We start from the raw sequence: 25,615 nt of genomic DNA on the forward strand, positions 1-25,615 counted from the left end.
GTTCATAATTTGTATGTTGGAGTTCGAAGTTTTCAGATTTCAGTGACGGTTTGTTGCCTTCCAGTGAGGACAGTATGCATCTTTTCTACTCACATGTCATATTCCTACATGATAAGCAAAGTGCTGATGGCGCCAAGGATAACTTCTGGGGTGGGCCAGTTGGATTTACCTGAAAAACAGGTGTAGCAGTGGTGCACAGTGTTACAATAGTTTTACGAGTTCCTCTAAGGTAGTGACTGACCTTTAAAACCTCCTACAAACAGTGCAGTGGCAGTGGCACAGCTTTTCTGTAATACAGTATGAAACACCTTTATTGCTCATGAGGCTCGGTGGTTTGGTGACAGGCTTGACTCTTTTATTTAACATCTGGAAAATCCAAACTATCCTTTGTCTACTCTGTCTCCATTTAATAAGCAAAATATTAAGTCTCATTTTTAAGATTCTCCCTCGTTCTTCCTGCCATATCATGCCCAACAGCTGAGAGAGAGCCAGTGAGTTTGTTTGTAATCCTTCGCAATGTCATGTTTCCTCTACAAGAAAGTCGATGAAAGAAGACATGCTGCTCAGGGGCTGTTGCCAGGGATTTTCCAACCTCCAGCCCCCTGCTTTTTCTCCCTCTCTGTCTCGCTTTCTCTTTCCTTCACACACACACACAGAAACACACCCAACACAGACTTAACTTCACGCTAAGGGAGCAGCGCCTTGTTCGCTGTTCCAACAGACTGCTTAATTGGGTGAACTATAGTTCAAATAAGTGTGTGCGTCTGTGGCTGTCCGAGCTACAGCTGATTTGAATGTATGGAGCGTGCGCACACATCTGCAAGACCAGTGTGTGTGTATGTGTTTTTATTATGCGTGTGTGTTAGGTCCTTAGGCCAGAGTGACATCATACTGTTCTGCTGCTGCCGTCCAGATCCACACGGTGCAAAAGGCAATGATGCCATTCATTCCCTCTTTCTCTCCGTCTCTCAGCCTGTGTGTTGTGGAGCATCCAACCAGACTAATGTTCAGAGACTAGGTCAGCTAAACTGCAGAAACACACACGCGGGCTGCATGTTTGTCCTCAGGAGGTCAGGGCTAGCTCAGGCTAACTGAAAATTAGCCCCATTACACACTCGGACACACAGACACACACACTGAGGAGGCCTCTGTAAAGGAAGTGAATCCTTTTTTCTGTGTTAAATTACATTTGGGTTGTACTGGTTCCGGACGAGAGGACAGTTTTGATCGAATTAGTCTGTGTTGTGTGCCTGGTAATGAGATTGCTGTTGTTTTTATATAATTTGCCAATTTTCTGACATCAGATTGGCAGAATTCTTGGTCATTTTAAGGGATAGAAAGTGATCATTTGATGTTATTGTGACTTTAAAGCACCGTACTGGTTGTTTTTGTTGGTCTTAACATTACTTCCAACCATTTTCCTAATCCTACTATATCACATGAGTTTGATTTTATCCTGATTGATTTCCATTAATTTCTCTACAGTTTGGAAGTCGTCTGTCCAGCAGCATCCATTGTGCTGTCTGCTTATTGTTTATCTTTGAATTACACCATGAAAGAAATGCTTTTAGGAAGTTGAATGTCAAATAGCAGATGTTGGAGCATCCTTGAAAGCACCACAAAGTGATGTTTTAAACATACTCTTTGCTCACAAATGCATTACCAGAGAATGTTAATTTTGATGAATTACAATGGATATCATTGGACTGTTGTTTAATCTAGAAAGTATTTATACGATTAATCAATTATTTGTTTAGTTTATAAAGTGACAGAAAGTATTGAAAAATCCATCCATCACAGTTTCCCAGAACTCTTTTGTCTTATTAGAATCCCAAAACCCATAAAAAATATATAAAACAGAGACACTGACATTTGAGGACATGTTTGGCCTTTTTCTTACCTTGACTTAAACCCAATTATCAAAGTTGTTGGTGGTTCATTTTCAGCTGACTAATCAACTAATCATTTTAGCTCTGATATGAAGTAAGTTGAAATTTCCGCAAGTTAATTTTCATATCAGAAAAAATGAATAGAAGTCAATGGCTGCATGGAAGATAAGAAATCATTCTAAAAACCTTTAGGCGATGCTTTGGAAATTGATTGGCCATTATGTTGAGCACATGAGATGTGCAGCTAAAACATGCACGACCGGTAGAGCAAAAACATCCTTTAATGCGATTTCTTGTTCATTAGCTCCTGATGCACCAAAAGCTCCTGATGTATTAACAAGCAAATCTGTTATCAAGTAAATCCGGCTCACTTACAGTCCCCAGTCTCTCCATCCTGATAAATCCATTCACCTGCATTCATTCATTTACCTTTTGAGCTAATGATCTCTGCTCTGATTTGGATCAAACATGCCTTTATCTCTGCGCTCCACACTCATGCTGTACACCCACAGGCACACTGGCACTGCAGCACAGCTTACCGGCAGTGGCACTGTTGCAAGATGGCACCAAAAGACAGACAGCTGAGGGGGGCAGGGCGATAAACCAGTTAATGTGAAGTGCATAGAAAGAAAACCAAAAGATAACCTTTCTAAACAAAAAGCAAAGACAGATAGAAGTGCAGATGGATGAAGCAGACGAAGGTGAAGAGGGAAACTAATAAAGATGGAGGCTCATTTTATGTCTTGCTGTCAGCATTTTGATACACAGCAGAGGTGACATGAGTCCATCCGGTCTCCTCACGTTCTTGGCTGTACATCTATAGGTATCGCCATCCAAACCCGGATTGATGATGGCACGTGTAGAGGGATTAGGATTAAAGCCCTGCTCACGTTATCAAACACAGTAGCCAAGGCAGGATGGCAGGGAGGAGGAAGAAGAGGGTATCATGTGTGCAAAGCATATTGGAGTGTTAATACAGCAAAGTTTAGGGTCCACTGACTTGTGTTGACTCTAATGTTCATATAGTAGCAATAAAGTCTTTATTTTCTTTCATTTATTTATGAATCATGAACTTGTTATGGTCCAAAATTGCTTTCCAAATATCTTCTCCTCTTTCTCAATGTCTCCTTATTTCCTTTTCTGCCCTCTTTATTTTTTCACATTATCCACCAATGACGAGTAACACCCGCTGGGGAAGCTGACCTGCACTTTGATATTTCCTCGGGTCTCCACTCAAATAAAACTGCACAAAAATGTCAACGGAGAAACAGTGAGAGAAGGCGTTATTGGGAAATGATGTGTCTCTGTCCACCGTTACACATCTGTAACTTTAGCATGTATCAGAGCAGCCGTCTAATAAATATCGACCTGAATGGGCTAACTCATCCACTAGTGCTGATTCATTTAAAGGTTCGCATTGATTTCCTATAGCTGTATCAGTGAGAGCACATGCACACTCTCCATTTCTTTTTATCTCCTCTCTCTCTCGCTCTCTCTCTCAGTGTGGTTGTATTTCTTCTATCTTTCATACTTTGACTGTGTCCGTCCTTCACCTTGCTTCACATTCCCTCTTACACAGGCTGTGCTTCTTGCCATTTTCACTTCACCCTCATCCCTACGTCAGACTCTCTCACGCTCTTTGTTTGATCTTGTGTGAATGCCCCAAGTGGAGCTTAGAGTGCTTTCTGGGTTTTTTTTTATCTCCAGACAGTCAGATATTGAGCAGAGCAGTTTGGGTTTCTGTAGTCACGAGTCATGCTGCTGCCCCCCCTCTTCTTCTACTTATCTCCCTCACTTTTTTCCCTCCTTTTTTCCTGATAAGGGTTCACCCTGCACTTTCTTTTTCATGCTGCAGAATAGAGAGCCATTAACTGCTAACACTTACACAAAGTGACAGTGTGTGCTCATTAAACGTGTACAGCTTTATTGAATGGGTACAGCAGGCTACTGAACAAACCTCAGGCTCATCAGCTACACTGCATCTCCTGCTCTGTGGTGTATGTTGTCTAAAACAGCAGTGTAGAAAAGGCCCCAGTTAGATAGTTACGAGTTAGAGTATTAATTACTGTTGCCCATATGGGGCTTCTGTGTCTAATGTGCTGGCGAGTGTCTGTTTACGGGGAACCAACCCAGGTGCTGATGGTATATTTTAACTGACGTCACGCAGTTTAGGGTGCTTCAGTGTGTTGGTCGAGTGATGGACTATGGTTGTGCAGTGCAATAACTTTCATTAAGTGATCTGTGCGTGAATGAAAAAGTGAGTATTTATCCGCTGCATTACTTGTGATATTGTATTTCCTTGTGTTGATGCAGCTATAGATCACTTCTGTCAGCCAATGTGGATGAGAATTCGGAGCTTAGGTGCTCACCATGTGATCACTACACTAATTATTTCCAGTTTCACGCACGCTTGTTTATGAGAAGGGTCTATCTGCAGTCTTGCAGACCTACAAGACACACCCACTTTACTACATGACACGCCCACTTTATTACACGACCCTCCCCCACCCCACCCCGATGTTGTCACAGTAACAGCGTGCTAAATGACACCCTCCCCCCAACCCCTATCCTACTATCCTATCCACTGCTCATGCCTAACTTAACCAAGTTCAAAACATGTTCATGCATTTATTACCTTTTATTACTGTAAACACTGTTTTATGGTTGAGCTACAATACAAAGTGGCTAATGTCAAGTGTTGTTATCTGTACTGCTATTGAGGCTTTGCTAACTTGGTGACAGGACATAGCATTCCTGTAGATTTGTCACAAATAATTCATTAGCAGGAGGATTTAACACAAATCATAAATAATAGGACGTGTTATGTCAACATTAGCAGTAACTTAACAGTGTTATATCTGTCTGAGAATCCCATGTAATGAGTGTTGTGTAATGCTGTGATAGTGTGATTATTTTTTATATTAGGTTTGGTAAAATTATGCATATTACTGCATATGGGTAAACTAAATGTGTGCATATGTTATAAACACCCAGCTGTTATTGCATGACTACTGGAATATCTGTGTATGTGTTACTGCAAAGGGAAGAAGTAAACAGCACATCAACCATCTCTCAGCTCTTTGTTTCATACTGTGGAAGATTTGGCTTTAAGTGGTGTTGTGGCCGACACAGCAGGGTGAACCTAGTGAAAAACACAGAACTAGCACCCAGACTGAGCGCATTACTATTCTCTCCACTACAAGCAGATTGTGCTGCAGTAGAGTCAAGCTGCGTGTTTTTCTAGATCTGGTGGAGCCAGCAGATCTGTGGCTGGAAAATGATGCGACTTACATAATGAAAATAGTCCGGTGTCCTTTTAGTGCCAGCCCTTCGACACTGGTATCCTGATGTCCTCATGAGTTTTCTGCCTTAAATACTTTTACCATATCCCATGGATACTATACAAACAATATATACACAGGAAGCTTAATCTGCATTTTGGTGTATAATATCTGCAAAGAAGACTGTATACAAAAATAGGCCACAAGCCAGGATCATACTGAGCCAGGATCAAAGGATGCAGAATAGAAATCAGCAATGCAGGTGGGCATTTTGGCATAAATGTGTACAGACCCATTAATAAAGCGTTACTGACATGTGTATCTACATACACGCAGAGGTCAGTGAACAGACATTTTTGCCCCACAAATCTAAAGGGCAGCAATGAAGTAAAACCAAGTCTGAGTGAAATTAAGTGACGGAATAACTATTTTCATATTCATAATCTGCCTTCTTTACAAAAATATTGTGATAATATGAAATGTTTTAGGGTGAGAGGGGTATATGTGCAGACCGGAGCCAGCTCCAAAAAGGCAGGGCTTGAAGGGGATACAGAAATAACGTGTCTGTGATAGCTTAAGTCTCAAATCACGGATGACCCTTTAGGCAAACCAGTAAACCAAGTCGTAAAAATGCGCTCAAGCAGATAGACAGACTGATGATACCATTTGTGTGTGTGTGTGTATCATGTAAATTAAGATGCTGAAACTTAACTTATTTATTTTGTCAGTTTTTTCTTGTTATTTTCTCGTTATTTTCCTGTTATTACCATGTTATGCATGATATGTTATGCATGGTATGTTATGCATGGTATGATCGTCTTACATTTTATTCAAGGACAAGGTTACCAGCACGTCAGTGTGCTCATGGAAACAGCCTCTTAGTGAGCCAGCAGGCAGAAGATGCCATTTGCTGTCTGAACTGAGTATTTCCCCTCTCTGCTCTCTCTCTCTTTCCCTCTTATCTTTTCCTCCACTGACACACATTCACGCAGCCTCATCCCATGACCCACTAAAACAATCAGGCATGTAAAGCAGGAGTGTGCGAGTTCCTGTGCTAAATATATATACATACTCTGACTATGTGTGTGTATGTATGTGTAACTAATGCTTCTGGCAGTGGCACATGAGAGAGAGAAGTGCTTTCTGGTTATGGGTGTTTGTGTGTGTGTGTGTCCATCTTCAAGTTCACCATGCGTGTGTGTGTGCATACCATTAGAAGGTCAAGAGAGGAGACATGCAGGCTGCACGAGTCCTTGAACAGGATGTCATGGATGCGTAAAAATACCATGAAAGAGCCAGAAACAGAACTGTGTGCTCCAGCGGGAAGTCGAAAGCTTCCACTCTGCATGGTAACTCTAAATGTGTTAAACAGAGCGTTGAATTCTACCTGTGGGGGAGGGTAATAAATCATACAAGTCAGCAGAATCCCAAAGAAATGCTGTTATTTTTAGCCTTTGCTTGTTTCCTGAAAGTGTCATTGAAGCTGCTTTGTACATTCAAGACAACTGTAAACAATAACAGAGGGATTCAATTATGAATTCTTCAATATGACTATGAAGCACATTCAGTTATTCAAATGTGTTTCAAATTAGTATGCAAATGATTTCCAGCACAGATCATCAGTGTGTGTCTGTGTGAGCACAGGTATGCATGTCAGCATTCATGTGTGCACATGCATGTCTGTGCATAAATCTCCCTTTTAATCCCAGAGTGCATCACCAAACCGTTTAAGATTAATTAAAGATAAATTAAATTACTGTGACAAGGTGAGTGTTATATTTTATGGTAATGATCTCCATCAGCGTATTGTCTCCACTGAGGTTGAAGTCATGGCACATCGATTTGGTTGCTCCTCATCTTTGAATCCTGGCCAATATTTCTTCTGGCCAGTTGTGATGTGAACAGATATAATTAACCTCTCTGTGCCCGTGATGCAGCTCCCACAGACTGCTCAGCACCCTAATTGATCTCTTACATCTGCTGTTAATGGAAGAACCAAGAGGGGAACCCCAGCTCTCTGTGTGTGTCCCGTTGCATGCGTTCAACCTGCCTGTAACAGATGGAGAGGGAAAAGAGGAGAATCCCATTAGAAATTCCATTAAAAATAGATTCATCAAGAACACAGGTGCGGAGATGAGAGGAGAGAGGACGGACATGATTATTTTGTTTGTTTACCCCTCTGTTGTTGTCACTTTTAATAATGAGTTAAAGGGAAACCATGCATTAACATCGATAAAAATGCCTTAAAAATGTTCCTTCCTTTGATATACCATAATTCAGTTTGATTTCAAATTCTCATAACATAACTATCAAAGACAAATGTCACTTTTCGTTCCTTGAACCGAAGAGAGGATTTCCATCTAGACTCACACTTAAACAGTGACATTCAACAGTCATGCAGGTAGAAATCCATCATAGAAGATAAGAAGACGATCTCTCCACTGACTGTAGCATCAATGAATGTAGAATCCAATATGGATCAACATCTGTTACCTTCTAAGTAAAGAGAACAACTAGTGTCAGTTAAGCCACAGTCTTTGTACATTAATAGAATTAAAACATTAATCAACAAAAATGTTCATAACTCAATAATCAAATCAGTGATGGAGAAAAATGTCACATATTCTCTTGTTCTCAGCTGCTTTTCTTTATTTTATATCATTGTACATCGAATATTTGGGTGTTTTGGACTGTTGATCAGACAAAACAAGTCATTTGAAGATGTCACCTTAGGCTACAGAGATTGCCATAGGCATTTCTCACATTTTCTGACATTGCATAGATAATGAAAATAATCCTTTGTTGTAACCACAAGTACAACTCATTTTTGTGCAACGGAAAACTTTGAGACGTTTCACACTGTTACTTTTGGTTTGGCACTTTCTAGCTTCTAAAAGTCAGCCAAAATCTAGTGATTTAAGAGAGAGATTTACGTTGGGACAGCCACTGGCCCAGCTGAAAAGTGGGGTGTTAAGGTAATTACATAAGCATTTAAAAAACTATTTAAAAGCTATTAAAACAATCAGGTCTTGTAGATAAAACATAGCATGACACAAGGACTGTTTCTTGTCTCAAATGTATTCATAAAACTTTCCACCTTTTTCCATGGAAAATCTTAGGAAAAATATGACATTTGCCAAACAAGTTAAGACCTACAACAGTGAGTGATGTTTTAGTTTCATCAGATGTAGGAAGTGTTCAAGCTCGTGCATCAGTCAAGGAACCATCTTTTATACAATACTTGAACGGACACCTGTTACGAGGAAACTGAGCCTTTCAAGACAATGAGCAAGGAGAAACTTGTGTGATGTAGGTTTGCAAAGCTACTCGCACTCATGCAAAACATACAATGAGGACATTATCTGGTAAAACAGGCTGCTGTAGATGCAGACATGGCAGGTTTTGGGGAAATCGTGTAAAGCAAAATAGAAAAACTACGAAACTTTATCACAAAATCACTAGTGTGGAGGTGCACTACACAATAGAAACCAGTGTTGTTGTGTAATAATGTTGTGCCATTGTATGTTCTCTCCCCTCCAGATGGTAAATATACGACTGCGTGATGTTTAGTGCGACAGTCTCTGGCACACTGTCTATGTGTGTGTGAGTCCATTATCTCACAACATGGAAATCTGGTTTCCCATAACAACACAGTTAATGGATGGAACAACATGAGTACACACACACACACACACATTGGATGGAACAAGTGTCCCGCCTCCTGTTCCTTCCTGGTTGTTTGTTACTGGGGGACAATGCCCTGTTTTATGTGGAGAAAGGTTGAGACTGAGAAAGAGGCTTGTGTCAGAGCCTGGAGCCGCTGCCAGAGCATGACTTAGTGCTTCTGTGGTCTGATTCTTCCCTAAAAGTCACAGCAGTAAGAAGGGTGTCTTTCTTTTGAATTTACTCAATTCTAACTTGGGCAGAGACATATAGAGTTTAGCGTGTTGTGTCCATGTGTCCCTCAGTATCAACCTCATGTCTGACAAAAAAAAAAGGAAAAGAGGATAAATAAATAAAACATCTTACTGCCAAGTCCTCTTTAAGCGTAATCCTTTAGTTTCACTCTTTCCTCCCACATTCCTGTCAGTACATTTCTGGTCTTGTTTCAAGAATCCACCAGAGAGGGAGACAGATAAATACAGTGCAGAAATAGAGGTGAAAGATGTTAGGCAGAGTAAGACAGAGAGAGTATAAATCCAGCCTGCTGCTAAGCCCAAACCTCCTGAATTTAGGGATCACTAGCATTGAACAAGATGTGCTCCACATATCCAGCATAATCCCTCCGCCACACCATGAACACATCCTCTTTGACAGAGGAAAGAGTGTGTAGGAGTGTGTGTGTGTGTGTGTGTTAAGGAGTTATTCATGTATTTCTGCTTTCTTTTCTTTTTCTCTCCTATCTCTCTTCATTTTTATTCCTCACACTGTCTCAGAAAGGCTTGTGGCAGGCAGACAGAAATGCTGATTGTGTTTGTTGCGTCATCTAATTATGCTCTCAGCCCTCAAGTGGCTTAAAAACAAGCCGCACATACCAGGTTCAGCTTGTATATCAGTTTTTTCCCCCACATTATTTCCTCCAGTATCTCTCTTCTTGTATTTTTGCAAAAGTACACGTTAGTCATGTGTGACAGTGAGAGCAGCGAGGTGGGGGGAAGCTGCTTCTCATTTGACCTCAGTTTGACCCCGGGAAGGATGTAGTTGATGGGAGGAAGGAAGGGTTTAACATGTTGGTACCTGGTTTGTACAAGGACAGTAAGATCTCTCACGGGGGTCGTTTTGCCTCGCTTCGTGCTCCTCTCAGACCCCCATGTGTATACTTTATGACCCTACACTCATACATAATCACTCTGTCCTTCTGTCATTTCTCTCTCTATCCCTCAGCTTCTGTTTTGACATGGAAACAGGCTCTCCTGCCATGTGTCTCTCTCTCCCTGCACTGTTTTCTCCTCTTTAATCTCTACTTAGGTCGAGTGTGAGGGCTTCCCCTCCTCTGATCCACCTCTGTCTATTTATAGCTCTTAAGCCTCGGTCCAGCAGGAGACATCAGAGGGCCGGGCAGCTTGTAAACCAAGTGTCCGTCACCTTAATCTGGCTGGTTGATTAGCTAATACACCTCTGTCAGGTGATCCACTGCTCGCTACAGATGACACGTGGGATTGATGACATTTTAAGGGACACTTTTTTTCTTTCTTTTTCCTCCATTTCTCTCATTCTCTTTGCTCTCTCCAATCTCCTACTCAATTGGTTTTGCAATTTTTCATTCTGCTGACAGGTACCTGATAGATGATTTTAGACATAAGCGGGGAAGACTATAATTTTCTAAAAGTTGCATTTTCAAGCATGATATTTTTCTTGTCTTGTACTGTGAATGAGATCAGGGAAAAAAATGGAAGAATATGCAAGTTGACAACACATATTGAAATCGTTTTAGCCACATTGCTTGCAGCATGGTGGTTTGGTTTATGGTCAAATACCTGCAAAACTTCCTACAGCCTCAGTTGTACTTTTTTTGAGGGGGCACAGTTTCACAATGCATATAATGTTCACACTAATGTTGTTACCAGTAATTATCTCCTAGTGTCTATGTTTACGACCAAACCACTCCCCTATCAGTAACTATCTAAAGCTATAATTGAAACTTAAACTTATTAATACTACATGGCATTTAATAGCCATATTGAATAAGAAAATGTTAGCAAAAAGGCTTTAAGCTCAGGGGTAATGTTGGCTGGTTAGCTAGCAAACACTGTTGACTATTTAACATAAAGTAAAGGAAGCTCACAAACATGTAGCAACTGTTTTTACTGACAATATTTAGCTCTTGACTGTAAAAATCTCCTTATGTCCATCTCCCATTTTATAGGACACGTTTCAGTGCTACAAATTTGTTTTGACAAAAACAATAATTTAGCTGCTAATAATAGCAAAGCACAACAAGCTAACACTAATGTTAATTACTTGTGGGTTCTCTAAGTAATACTGAAGCTCTAAGTAATTTATAAATTAGGTCTGGCTGTACTCTGTGTTTAGTGCTAATTAGCTAACATGCTAACATGGTTAACATCATACCTGCTAAACATGTTAGCATTGTCATTGTGAGCATGTTAGCTCAGAGCATTGCTGTGCCTGTACAGCCTTACAGAGATGCTACTGTAGTTGTAAACGCTTTAGTTTTGATTTATTATAAAGGGGAGTCATTTCCCCGCCTTCATTCACTCTCATCCTTATGCCTGTCTCCCTGTCTGTCTCTAAATCACTGCCTCCTTTACTTCTTGGCAGAAAATTAAATCCTGTGTCCCACTTGATTATGATTAAGTCCAGACTTCCATTAGTGAAGCCAGCAGTGGACTGAATAAGTGTGACTCATCGGTCTTTGGAGAAATGGCTTTTCTGAAGACATAATCTGCAGCAGCTGAACTGGTACTCTGGCAGCACCCCATTTGGCCGAGTGCATCTGTGTTATGAAATTAAAACCAGTTGGCAGTGGGGACTTCTGCAGCTAGATAGATGTGCCAGCAGTGTGGTATCAGCGTTACGTCTCTGTCACTGAAAAACAGGAATCGCTGTCATAATGTTGTGACAGGCCGTTTCCCGTTGCCTCTTGTTTCTTTGATCTATTGGTTTTCCGCAAACACTGGTTGTGGTTTTTCAAAAACCTCCCATTGAGGTGCAGTTTAACCTGGCAGCTGAACTTTCCATCAAGTCAATTGAGCTTTATTGTGTGGCTTCTCTGCACCGCTGACTGAAAAGAAAATGGACATCAATCACTCCAGTTGTGGATTATTGTAAAAGTGTGCAGGAACACTCACACATGTTGCAACAGCTGGTTTTTATCACATTTCCACAGGGGGGATCTCTTTAATGCCACTTTTCTTCTATTCCTCCAGCATGTGTTTATGTTGTGTAGAGAAGTGCACGTCTATAAATGTGCCAGTGCATATGTAGTGAAGGAGTGAGTCAGCTAGAAAGCCAGACAGCACAGATCAGCACGGGGCTGATGCAGAAGATATTTTATACATGAGGTCACCGTGCATTGCCCAAAATGTGAAAGTGCTCCCTCTGTGTTGATCAACAGTGTTTACCCAGAGCTATTTTAGACGTTTTACTCCTTCATTGTATTGATCCTTGTTGCTGATGAGAGTGCAGAAGAGGGAAATGGGTCAGAGGACGCGTGTGCACGCTCCAGTGTTCATTATAGAGGTCAGTGAATGACTCAGAAATATGGAGGAGATGAAGGTAGGGGCGGGTGAGTGTGTTTTTTAAAAGCAAGAAAAATGAAGAGCTGAGTGCCTGTTTTCTATTTGCCCTTCATTGAGCCCCTGTGGCTAAAGTGATGGACAAGCACTTACTTTAAGCAGGCAGGTGGTCCTGCCAGAAAGACAGTGCCTTGCAGAGGAAGGTAATAGGGAGCAGCGTGTCACGATGCATTAGGTTGAGCAGATAGATAGGGCTCAGAGATCCGTCTCAGATTTGTGACTCAGCCAACATATTGACCAGATAATGAAAAGGGGGACAGGAAAAGAAAGTCGGGCAGATGCTGAAAAGGACTGACAGAAATGAAGTAATTTAAGCAGCCGGCTGACAGGTGTGAATAGCGCACTGGAGCAAGAGGAGATCGGTGGGGTGTGATGATCTGCTCTGTGGGGTTGAAAGAGGCACAGGGGTGCCCAAAGGCTGCATGTGGAGATGGATTTGTTGCTAAATGACGATTGACATCTCACTGATACTGACTCATGTGACCTCAGCCCTTGAGAGTGCTGTCACATCAAGAGCAAATTTAACCAAATCTGTACTGTCTGAGCTGCGGTCACATTCTTCTGTATGAAAACAAACACCAAACCTAACCCTCACTGACCTTTTTCTGATTTTCTTCCTGAATGTGGCTGTAAAACATGTTATTGGGCGTTAACTAGCCCCCAGAGGTTTTAACCGGAGAGCAGGGTGACAGAGACGGGGAATCACAGCCGTGACAGCCAGTCATTGTACTTCAACGACGGATGGTATCATGCTGTCATTGTGTCAGTGTTGGGAGCAGACCCACGACAGATGCTGAGCAGATAATAGAAGCCTTATCTCTGGATATCTCTCTCTGTGCCACATATTCATTTATGAACAAGGACTTGCTTCTAAGGAAGTGTCTCAGGTGAGCAGAAAGTATTCATTTTATTCCTGGGAAAGGCTTTGTCAGTGTTTGTTCAGATGAAGAAGCAAGATTGCTGTTATGAAACAAGACAGCATTTCCTTTGAGTAGGAAACGGTCTATAAGTGAACGTATAAGCGTATAAACAGAGCCAGATATATTTCTCATTGCTGGGAGTGTAATGTATTCTGTATTCATCTAACTCTGTTCCTCCAGATGGGGAGGTTTTCATTATAAGATTCTCACTTGGTGGGCAGGTGAGAATATTAGATGATGCATACAAACGCTGTTTCTATGAAGTGTCACAGAGGTATTGTTATCATAAAAAGGCAGCCTGTCACACTCTGTGAACCTTGAAGTCTAACTCCAGTCATGCTCTATTCCTGCTGATATTTTTAGCCACGCTATTGGCATGGCTCCAGGGGTGTCATTGTCTGACTGCTGGTCAGTTGGTATCTCAACAACTAGTGGATGGAGTTCCATGAAATTTTGTACAGACATTCGTTTATCCTAGAAAATGAGGTCATCTGACTTTGCTGATCTTCTGATTTTTCCTCTTGAGCCCAAATGAGGTCGACCTCTTTGGTTTGTTAATGACATGTTTTAACAGCTATTGAATGGATTGCAATGACATTCGGTGGACTACTGTCCCCAAATGCAGCCTCACAGAGCCGCTAGCATGTCTGCAGACTCTTAGTTTCAGTGTGATGCAGTGTCTAAATGAGAGCTGTGGATCTCTTCTTATGTGTACAAAGAGTTATTCATCACAACACAGCAATAATGGCTTTGACAGTGACTAAAGGGATTCCAGCTAAATAAAACAGGGCACAGGAGGACACTTGTGTGTGTGTGTGTGTGTGTGTGTGTGTGTGTGTGTGTGTGTGTGTGTGTGTGTGTGTGTGTGTGTGTGTTATTCAAACAGTAATTGGTTGATTCATTCTCTTCTACAACCGTCAAGCGTCCCATCTGCTTAATACACCAATTTACCATCCTGTCTCATCGAGGGTCGCTCCAACTAAAAGAATTCATAACCAGTATACAGGCAGACAGGTTTTTTTCTCACTAATGGAATTTGTCCACTCATAAACAAATGTGTGAAATTACTTTCCGAGTACGTTATGCCAATTAAATTGAAATGACTTTATTGGTCCTTATGGAATTATGTCCTTCAGAATATTGTTGTGAAGCATAAAGTCATGAAATGATATATGTGTGCAATTACACACATCACACATCTTTTTAATTACTATTCACACATCCAAGACAAAATATGTAAGATTGTCATGTTTTAAGTATGTGTACCAGGTTGATATTTTTGGGGATTTTGCTACCTGAATATTCTCAATTTGTATCAAATTTGACATGACATGTTTACAGCGCGATTGTATTTTTTTATAAGTTGAAATTGGTTTGGTTGTACCAACTACAACTAATCTACTATATTAACCATTAGTTAATGTAAGTAAGAGCAGCAATATATATTAATCTTACGTTTCTTCCATGATATTAGGTTGAAAGTCAGCTTAGTCATCTGGCAATAAAACAACCTATTGCTACATTTACACCATCTAGCGGCCTTAGTAATGCACTCCAGAACGACCCATAGGTCCGTAATATGCCGCTTTCCAAAACCATTACAATTCACTTTTAAAAAATAATTATGTTTTATGGTATGACAACATTGTGGTTAAGGTCTGGTTAGGTTTAGGCACAAAAAACACTTGGTTAAGGTTAGGGAAAGATCATGGTTTAGTTTTAAGTGATCACTTGAAACATGGTTTATACTTCTTTAAAAAATAAATTTCCATCCTGACTCATGGTTGGATACGGGAAACAAACAGTGGTCTCCTGCTCAGCAAAGCACTTTTTTTCACTACTAGTCAACTAGCTAGCCATCCACCCAACATGCCTCCTCCTAATAAGGCAAAATCATCTTATCAAGTCCTCTTATATTGACGTCATCAGAACTGCGTCACTTCCCTGGTTCATTTTTACGACGACTGTTAGATGGCGTAAACGTAACTATAGGTCGTTTTTGCCAGCCTGAATTTTAGACGTACACTGTTGTTTTTCTTGTGAGGATGGGCTGTATATATTGTGTCCCACATTTGTGTTGCTGCAGCAATGATAGAACATTTCTGGTAATATAAACAGTATTTAGTATTTATGTCAAACAAATATTAGACAAAGCTTTGGCCAGAGATGTCCTCTGAGACTCAGAGGTTCATCACCTCACTTTGCTTTCACCCAGTTGTCTGAATCGTCTCACCGTGTTTCACATACTGCTGTTTGAAAATGTTATTTACGGAAGTCAAGAGCTTCTTCAGATTTCCATAACATTACCAGGCAGTCTGGGTTTTAACGCAGATTCTCAGAAGGAACACACACTGCAGATCTGCCTAATCACCAGATGCCTGCTCTCTAATGCATAATTCATCAGATTGTTATTACAAGTCTGCAGGGAAAACACAGAAGTGATTTACATTAATATTTCATCAAGTCACTGTGACATCAAAGTCTTAATGGAGGAGACCCTGCATATGTGTGTCTGTGCTTGTGTGTGTGTGTGTGTGTGTGTTTGTGCGTGTGTGCTCATTAATAAAGCAGACCCTGGTGGCCAGTGCTTGGCCTCTATCAGGGTGTCAGGTGGAGAGGTGATAATAATGTGTTAAGTTAGTTTAAACTCAAAGAACAGACAAACAGACTGGTGAATAAAGGTTTTCTTAGGAAAGCCGTCGGCTCTTTGTCTCATGCGAGAGAAAGACTCTCACCAACAAAGAGTCTGAAAGTATAAAAGCATAAAATTGAGCTCCGGGTTTGAAAGGAGTCTTCCTGTTTGTATTTTATTCCTGGCTTTGCCCTTTCTATCCTTTTTAGTCTCCATCTGCATGAATTAAAGGAAAGGTACAATATAATAATATAATACTGTCAAGAATAGACTCTAGATATGATCTGCTTTAGGCAGATGCAAATATCAATATTTGAGTGTAAAAAAATGATAATGATATACCAGCTTTATGCAAGCACTTAACATAAAGAAACATTTTTTGAGAATTATCCTTTAAAAATGGTTATTGACGAGTGGTGACAGAGACATGTTGCAGTATGAGAGGGATATTTTGAAAAATATACTTTGCTATCAAAAATGATCAGTATAAATTGCACAGTAACTTTTCAACTGCACTCAACTGGATGTATATAATTATACTTCTTACAAATAACCATAGATTAAAAACACAAATACATACAAATATATTGTAAACTTGAAATCAAAGAGCAACATAGAAATGCATAAAAATGCTGCCCACAGACATTTACGCAACATAATTTCTATTTGCAGATATGTTAACTCTCCAGTCTTGCTTAGACGAGATGCAATAAAGTTTATTAAACAGAAGTGTCCTCTATGAACAACTCATCCTGCTATAATCAAAGCTATGGACAGCACTAACTGACTCATATTGGATATACACTATATGCCTGACATATTATCCTGCTGACGTTAGCTCATTGTGTTTCCTCAGATGACAGTGCGTCAGCAGCTAGCAGTATGGAGGTGACCGACCGCATTGCCTCCCTGGAGCAAAGGGTCCAGATGCAGGAGGATGAGATTCAGCTGCTGAAGTCCGCTCTGGCTGACGTGGTGCGCAGACTCAACCTGTCTGAGGAGCAGCAGGCCATGGGGTCACGTAGAGGACCCACCAAAGGTAACATACAGTACATAAGCTTATTTTTTCTTTTCTTTTTCATAGGGGTATCAAGCAACAGGATGATCAGGTTCTCTGGTATTACAGTTTCTTTTCACATTTACACAAAGAGGCCTCTTCTCTCTCCTTTTCCACTTTGTTCTCTTCCTCCTGATAATCCTGCTTATTGGCTGACTAGTTGTCGATCTCCTCTTCCTCTCCCTCCTTTCCTCTCTTCTTCTGGACTGTGTTGTGTTGTTAAATGTATTGTGCGTCACGTGTATAGACCCTGCTTTGATGAGAAAGTCTCCCTCAGCAGACAGCAAAATTGGGAAGCCAGGTAGGCTGACTGCACTAACCAGGCCTGGTGTTGTGTGTACAAAAGCAAGCACATTTCTGTCACTGCCTGCTAGTATTATGTTGTGTATTACATAGTATTTCACCAGGATACACACAGTTACTTTCAGTGCTACAACACCCGAAGTCAAAGATAGAGATAGATTTACTGTCAATGAGGGGAAATTTGTGGCCTTAAAATAGTCACTACACCTGCTTTTTTATTATTTCCAAGAACTCAATGATAATTTTAAGGCTGCTAAGAACACATTTTGCATTAACCTCTGTGTATGCAGCCTTTCTCTCAAAGGGCAATTTTTTCCTCCTTTTCCATATAAAAGAAAGCTGCTGTTGTTGATTAGCTTTGTAAAAGAAAAAAGCAGTTTGGCCTCAATAGTTCAGAATGAAAATCAGCTATATTGCAGGTTTCCTCACTAGTAAAGACACAATCCTTAACTCGAAAAGCATTCACTGTCTTGTTCCTTTTACTATTGCTCTCTCCGCCTGATATCACACACCTGAATGCAGCATGTTCCCATACAGTCTCTCAATAAAGTCTCTGTGAGAAAAATAGGGAACAGACATTACAAATGTAAATAACAGTACTTCATTACAGAAGAAGAATCCACATCATAGACTGTTGATAGGGTTGTGCTTTTTTGTAGTGGTTTTATTGTGCAACAGTTCTGCATGTGACTGGAGCAAAATCGATTTTCATCTGAGGTGTGTTTGTTACAATCTGTCTCTCGAATATAATCCTCACTCCAGAGGCTGATGAAGCCTGCATGTGAAATCAATTGCACTTAATTTTTGCGTTTTATGTCCAAAAATGTGCATTTGAGTGATGAAACTGAGGTAGATTTGTAGTCTGCTGCTATTTTCAGCCTCCAGAGTGACACTGTGGTCGGATGAAGTTTCCGTTTGATTTTAAAGCATGGGAGAATGACTCAGACTCTTGCTGCTTTCCCTTATACTCTTCTCCACTTAAAGCTGCAGGGAGCCAACAGCCTGCGTCCCTCTGCTGAAGCACAATGATCTGCTTCAGAAAGCTTAAGCCATGCACACAGACTGCACATGGACAGTCACAAATACACGCATTCATCTTCTTTAACACGCAAACAAAATTACATCTTCAGTTCGTCCCTGCTACATAATTACTACATGAAAGATAACAGAGCAATGTCTCTGTGTGTGTAGGCCTGAGTGTGTATGTGAGTGAATGTGTCTATCTGCCGGATGAAACGGTGTCTATTAAATATTTATCACTGCAGATAAAGCCGCAGCTTGGATTTGTTATTCTGGGCTTGCCTGACTGGTGTGTGTGTGTGTGTGCTTGTGTGTGTCGATGCACCTTTTCTGTTGTCACACCATTTCCTACAAATGATATGTGAATATATTGTATACTGTAGCATCTATAGCCTATAGAAAATAGCTTCTCCTGCTCTACTCTCCTGCGGACCAGACATAGTGGGGTCTCAGTAAATACACATTTATCATAACAGAAGTTTTTGGGCAAAATTTGCACTTTTTTGTTCTTAAAGCCACTGAAAACCTGGTTTTAAGTCTTTTAAGCATTTCTCTAAAACTTAAATATGACTAAGTATGCAACAATCAGAGTTATAATTTGAAAGAAAAACATTGTCAAGAGTTTAACAGTGAAAGACGTTAAGCTAACCTGCTTCATCAAGGCTGTGTGGATGTGGTTTGAACTGTGGATTGACAGTGGCTTGGCTACATCAACAACTCAATCAATCAATCAAACTTTATTCATACAGCACCTTTCATACAAGTTGAATGCAAATTCAAAGTGCTTTACAAGTGATTTACAAACACACAGGATGGTAAATATGGATTGGGAGACTAATGCACATCAAGATACAGGTAAAATACCAAAAATGACTGACTGAGTGACTTGTAAAATGTAAATCAAATGAATACTAAACTAAATAACAAAAGATAATAATAGATTAGAAAGAAAAGGGTTTAATAAAACCTACTCTGAATAAGACAACAATAAAAGATAAGTAAACTATCATCACAATTTGATTGAAATATTGCTCTGAAATACGTGACATCACAGTTTTTCATCTAAACGCTGGCCAATTCAAACCAGCAAGAAGAGCCCAAACTGTGGCAGTTTGGCAGAAAATGTTGTGTTCATGTAGGACCACATTGCTCATACTGTAGTAGGACGCTGATTGAGAAAGCAGGCTATCAGGGCCTATAAGAGAGTCCATGTTTGTGCATTATTTCCATTAAAAATGCCATTTTCTTTGTTTTTAAACGGAAAAAAACAATAGTCACAACAGTTTTTAACTCAATTATCAAGATTATCATGCGCTTAGAAATGCGACCTTTCTGACCAGCATACTATAACTAATATAACTGCTCACACACTGACTACTTGATCTGCAGTATATGAAGCCTTTTCTGAACATGCTCTGCTGTTGTCATTTTTCTTCCAGCCAGGCCAATGATCGCCACTCTGCCGTTACGGCCCACGGTAAACAACGGGACCATCCTACCAAAGAAAGGCACCAGCACTCTGCCCTCCCCATCTGGATCTGGATCCAGGAAGGACACCAGCACAGCAGCCAACAAGAGGTGAGAAAATTAGTCTTTTTTAAAGGTCTTTAAGGAGGTTAATCAATAATATTTGAAGAGAAATATTGACCTACTGTTAAGCAGATGATTGACTGGAAGGTTTATAATACTGTAATAATACTAAATAATAGTATACAGTGTGTTTTCTGACAAATTCAGCAGATTTTGTAGTGTTTTTTAAGTCCAGATATTGCTGCACGACGTCCAGAGTGTGAGGTCATATTTCTCTCTCAGCATTTTATTTGTCTCAAGACATTTTTTCTGTCAGCACCAAATCAGATAATTCCAGCGATAAATCGTCACATTTCTGTCTTTTCATCAGCAGAAGCAAGTGACATTTATCAGAGCTGATAAACAGAGAAACAGTATTGTTATCACTGTCTCTGCTTCTCTGTTGTGTGTGTGTGTGTGTGTTTGTGTGTGTGTGTGTGTGTGTGTGTGTGTGTGTGTGTGTGTGTGTGTGTGTGTGTGTGTGTGTTTATACATGCAAGCGGAGCACAGGTTATCAATCTTGTCTGTCAGGGGAACAATAGCCTTTTCCCAGCTCTGGGTGACATTACCATAATCAGATGACACTCAGCAGACAGCGGGGACCAGTTCCAGTCCAAACAGCTGTTAACTCCCTTGTGTCGTTGTTTCCTTATTTTTCCTCATCTGTACTTTTATTTCCTGCTGTGAGTCAGGGAGGAGATGTTTTCCTGTGGTGGGAGCTGATACTTTTAATATGCACTGTTTTTCATCATGAGGTTTACTGGAGAGGACAGAAAAGAAATAGCTCTGCAGATTGAAACGTAACCAGTACGAGGATGGTTGATGGAAATAAATCAGTTGGGTCAGTCGTAGAGGGAAACACCATGAAACACACCAAGCAAGCAAGACAGTATCAGTGCAGGAAATGTGATTTGGTCTTGTGTATTTCCTTGTTGTTGACAGAGGTTACTGAAGTTTTTATGAATTGCTTTAAGCTTGACTTCTTAAACATTGAACTTGTACTTAAAGGTAATTTGACTATTTGTTGACATCAAAGCCTTTTTCCGCATTCTAGTAGGAAAATTCTGTCTCCTTTATTTATTCATTCATTTATCAGCTTAGAATTTGTCAAATTTAAGTGCGAAAAATGCTAAAATTAGCATATAATATACTAGTTTAGTATGTTTTATTCCTCCCAGGTTGTTAAAATATTTCCAGAAAGAATACATGAGATTTGACCTTGATCAAAGATGAAGCTAATAAATGAGTTTTCTTGCTGCTGTGCTGAATGAAGTGTTTGAATTTTGACACATTTTCGTGACACAAACCACAATCCTCACCATGTAATCTGATTTCTGATTGCTATAGCAGTCAGCAGGAGATGGATTTTAGCTGGATTGAGTTTTAACAAGCGTGACGAGGCCTCAGTCATCAGTTGTCTCCTTTGTTTACTTCTGTGCGCTCTGTTGTCTGTCTTTCCCATCTTTCCTGTCCTGCCTGTTCCTGTATTGTCTTCTCTCTGATAACATCTCTTTTCCACTTATGATGTTATATCCTGTTTATATCCCATCCACCTACACTGTGATGTCCTGCCAGTTTGTCCTCTCTGTCCACCAGAATTCTCTATCTTCCCCTCAGGTGAGAGTATCACCGAGTTATGTCACTGGTCACAATAATATAACATCGTCATCACTACATCACAGCTACTATGGATACTAACCATCATCTCCTGTTAATAAATCTGTCTCCAAATTACATGAAAATCCATATGATGACCATTTTTTCATTCATTCATTGGTAACATTAACAGTTTGCTGTTTAAACTGTGGTTCTTTGGAGCAGTGTGTGTTTTTTTTTCTTTCTGTGTATCTAGGATTAGTCTAAACTGCAGATTGGTCACAATCCCATCAGTGTTGGCATACACATAACAGCCTTCCCCAATGCCCTGTGGCCCAATTATTATGATTCCTCACGGGATAACATAGCAAACAACACTTTCCCTCTTTTCACTTTTTAATTCTGCTCTGTTCTTTAGCGAACAAACACACACAAGCACTCCAGAAGGGATAACGGCCACTGGCCAGTTTCAGGATTTGAATAGACTTTTCTCCCATAGGGTGGATTAGGTGACTGGGCTTACTGGCCATTTGGATTGCTGATGGAGCCTTTTCATTGTTGCGAATAGGCAGGCTGTCTGCACCCCCAATATGCAGATCTGCACAGGTCTATACTGGTGCTGTAGTCAAGATCACCACAGCGGAGTAAACAGAGTGGAAGTGTGAGGAGGGAATAAAATATCTGCATTTCTTTCATTTTCTCTGGCTTTGGGGCAATTCTTTTTGATATCGTTGTAAAAGGGCACACAGTTTCAGACTTTTTTAACATGTGAAGATCTAAGCTGAGTTATGAAATGAGTAAATCGTCCCTGTGTATGTTTTTAAAAGCAATTTCTTGGATGAAAGCTTTTTTTTAGAAAAGCAGCGTCATGTATTTTTATGACCTATTTCTTTTTGTACTCCCCCACTCCCTTCTGTCTCTTTCTGCCTCTGTCCACCTTCACTCTCACCACAGCACTGTGAGGAGAGCCAACTCAAACGAACACGTGGGAACTCTCACGCGGAAAGATTCAGGCGACTCCAAAGGCAACCGGACTCGCGCCGGATCCACCGGCAGCAACTCCAGTGGCAAAAGAAGCGACAGGTAACACACGTAAATGATGAATGGAGCTCATGGTGAATCAGTTTTCCCCATTCAGGACGTTGCTCTTCTATTAAACCACTTTCAAATCAGAAACATACAATAAACATGGTTTATCTTGAGGGGGATACTGATTGACAGCTGTCTGTTTACTCATTTACTTTGCAGCAAACAGAGGGATCCAGTGTTCAATGCAGGTAAGAACTGTAGCCTGATAGTTTATAGAGACATGATACAACACAATGAGAGCCATTACACGCCATATGCTCAGTGGCTCCCTGTGTCAGTCACAGGTCAATGCATTTTTTTATTTATCTGCCTTTTGTATATTCCCAAAATATACAAAAGTTTGAATCAGTGCCTTGAACTGGTTTCTGCACACAGGGGACTACAAAGGGCTCTGGTCCATGAAGTTGTGTTTTAAACATCAGTGTGAAAACATTTGTTCTTCATCTATAATCCACTTCATCCATTACTACATCTTCACATCCAAACTCCCATTCATTCGTTTCTTTTTAATAAGCTCTTTCTGCATTTTTCAAATCTTTTGGTTGTGTACAATTTAATTTTTTTCCAATTAAGTTCAATGATATTATATTTTCCAGTAAGAGTCTTATTCTCCTAATTTTGGCCATTCTGACTATGGGTCATAATAGTTTTGTAACACCACCGTTGTTGTAGAAATTCAGAAAATCAATATTATATTGAGCAGTTTCTGCAGCTAGGAGACACACAAAAGAAGGAACTAAAAACACACAGGATCAGCCGCCCGTTCAACTGTGAGTTTAAAGTCTTCCCAGAAATATGCATAAGGCAAGTGGAGCATCTCCGACACTTTTCTGTAAACTCTTCTTTAAGCAATAATAGGAAACACATGGTAACAAGACAATAGTGCTGAATATGAAATGAAATGAGTATTGATCAGCATTTTCCTCTCCAGCATACTATTGATTTTGTGCAAATTGAACTGCTGTTTTTCATTTGGTTTACACACCTGGCTCCAGATTTCTGCAGTTTTGGCAGCATCCTAACAAAGCAAACCTCAGACTCACAGAGAGCCAGATGCATACAGCTGGCTGACTCAATCCTTCTAACAAATCACCTTTTAGCTTGAGGACCAATTCTAGAAAATATGATCATATAAAACAGACTTATGTATGTTCCTTGGATATTTGCAAACTGAAACCATCAAATTACAAAGCAGAAATGTTGATGCAGTCAGTATTCTCAGTAAGGAATCACATATCATCCTGTGACTGTGCAAGTCAAACCTGTTAAAGGTCTTTAAACCTTACATACTGTTCCATTTTTACATTTGAGAGCAGTAAAAACATCTTAAACACATTTTTTTAGCATGAAATTGTATGATTTTTCCTAAAGTGTCCCGGAATACACAAAAATAATTATTTATACATAATTATAAATATATAATTAAATATAATTATTTTATAATTATTTTTTTTGCAGCTGATACACTTTTTGTACATAGAGAGTATTCCAGGTTATTTATTCAGAAATTCAAAAATTGCCATTCAAAAATGTTTTCCGCATTCAATTAAATTCATGCATGTTCTCCTGTTTTAGGTAACATAGAACCATGATATAGTGAAATTGTGAATATTTTTTCTCCATAAATAAATAGTGCAAAACCTAAAGAATACACTCTCTCTGCTCTTTGGAAGTTTCATTAAGGATTAATCATCCATTTATTCATGACTGATGATGAAAAATAGATTTGTGTATCAGAAGTTTGGTTTAGAGACTAAATATGAGGGGATACTGTGAAGGGTCAGAATATGAACATTATGAAAGGGTTAAATACCTCTGAGATGGTTGCTATCTGATGTAGTATGCAAACTATTAGGAGAAACTGTGCCACAAAGATAATTATCACCACTGTAAAACACTTATTGGACATCTGAATTAATTATAGAGTGATAATATCCTGCAGAGCAGCATAATCAAGGCAGTATCACAGACATAAACTACCACTTGCTGACAATTAGCCGATACAAATGATAATTGCAGCTATAAGTTTTGTCAGTAGAACGCTTTTACCTGCAACACATGAAGTGATTACATGCAGAGTGGTTAATTTGATACAAAACAAATCTGTACTGAAAGCCAGTGCGAGCAGGTTTAGTAGTAGTAGTGAGCTTTAGTAGGCTTTTATACCACAAAGAATATACAAAAAACAACAGCTGATTCTTTTATGAAGGGGTACACAAAGACACTCACTACTCACCATGTAGGAGCAGAGGGTGGGACACCATTAAGCAGGAAATGAGCATTGATTCATTAAGACCGTTAAGGAAGGAGCAGTGATTCATTAAGACCATTAAGGACAGAAGCTGCTGTTCATTAATACCAGGAAACAGGAAGTTCACTCATATTAGGACAGACCAGGAAGTGAGGAAGCCATGCCACCCCTCACCTGGTGCTTGTGTCTCTCTCTGTGACCTTTACAAGGGATGCGACGTGTGACCCACTGCAAAGGTAGGCTGTCCCCTCCCTCCCCCTCCCCAAACGCTCCCCGGCCTCCACAGCCCTCTGGACACTGCAGATGATTTGTTGTGATCCGTTTACATGCATCACCTCGGCTCTGAGCTGCAATGCAGGGGCAAAGGATAAAATCTGGACTGTTGTTGCGAAATTTAAACTTCAAAAGTTTCCGCCTCAACATTTGATTCATGATTCCCTTTCGGTGCAGTGATCAGAGAGCTGTCAAGACAGGAGCAGGAGTGGGTTGACAAAGTGTGTGTGTGTGTGAAAGTTACCTTCCCTTGATTGTTTTGAGACTGAATTAACTAACACACACACGCATACACATACGCTGCGTCAGAGTGTGATTGCAGTGGTTACAGTTCACTTGTGTGTGCGCACACTTGCTGTCCAAGTACAGATGAAGCTGCTGCTTCACCAGACGTGTGTCTGTTTGCTCACAGCTTCACTCTCGCTCATAGGCATTTGTCACCATAGTAACAACACAAAGATTTCTGACACTTGCTT

At 40.2% G+C, this 25,615-nt stretch overlaps 1 protein-coding gene across 7 annotated transcripts in view; it reads left to right on the forward strand.

Annotated features, from left to right (window-relative positions):
• Positions 1-25,615, forward strand: part of eml1 (EMAP like 1) — a 54,192-nt gene that overhangs the window by 16,152 nt on the left and 12,425 nt on the right. For 4 of the 7 annotated variants that reach the window (XM_042388378.1, XM_042388379.1, XM_042388375.1 and 1 more), the window contains exons 2-6: positions 16,838-17,020; positions 19,801-19,939; positions 22,481-22,609; positions 22,775-22,803; positions 25,076-25,102. In XM_042388378.1, the coding sequence (XP_042244312.1) occupies positions 16,838-17,020; positions 19,801-19,939; positions 22,481-22,609; positions 22,775-22,803; positions 25,076-25,102 (507 nt within the window). Of the gene's footprint in view, positions 1-13,298; positions 13,317-16,837; positions 17,021-17,285; positions 17,340-19,800; positions 19,940-22,480; positions 22,610-22,774; positions 22,804-25,075; positions 25,103-25,615 lie in introns of those variants that run through there. The other 3 variants (XM_042388381.1, XM_042388380.1, XM_042388377.1) reach the window with 3 other exon arrangements.

This window comes from Thunnus maccoyii, chromosome 16 (assembly GCF_910596095.1).
Source record: "Thunnus maccoyii chromosome 16, fThuMac1.1, whole genome shotgun sequence".
In the NCBI taxonomy this organism is placed as follows: Eukaryota; Metazoa; Chordata; class Actinopteri; order Scombriformes; family Scombridae; genus Thunnus; species Thunnus maccoyii.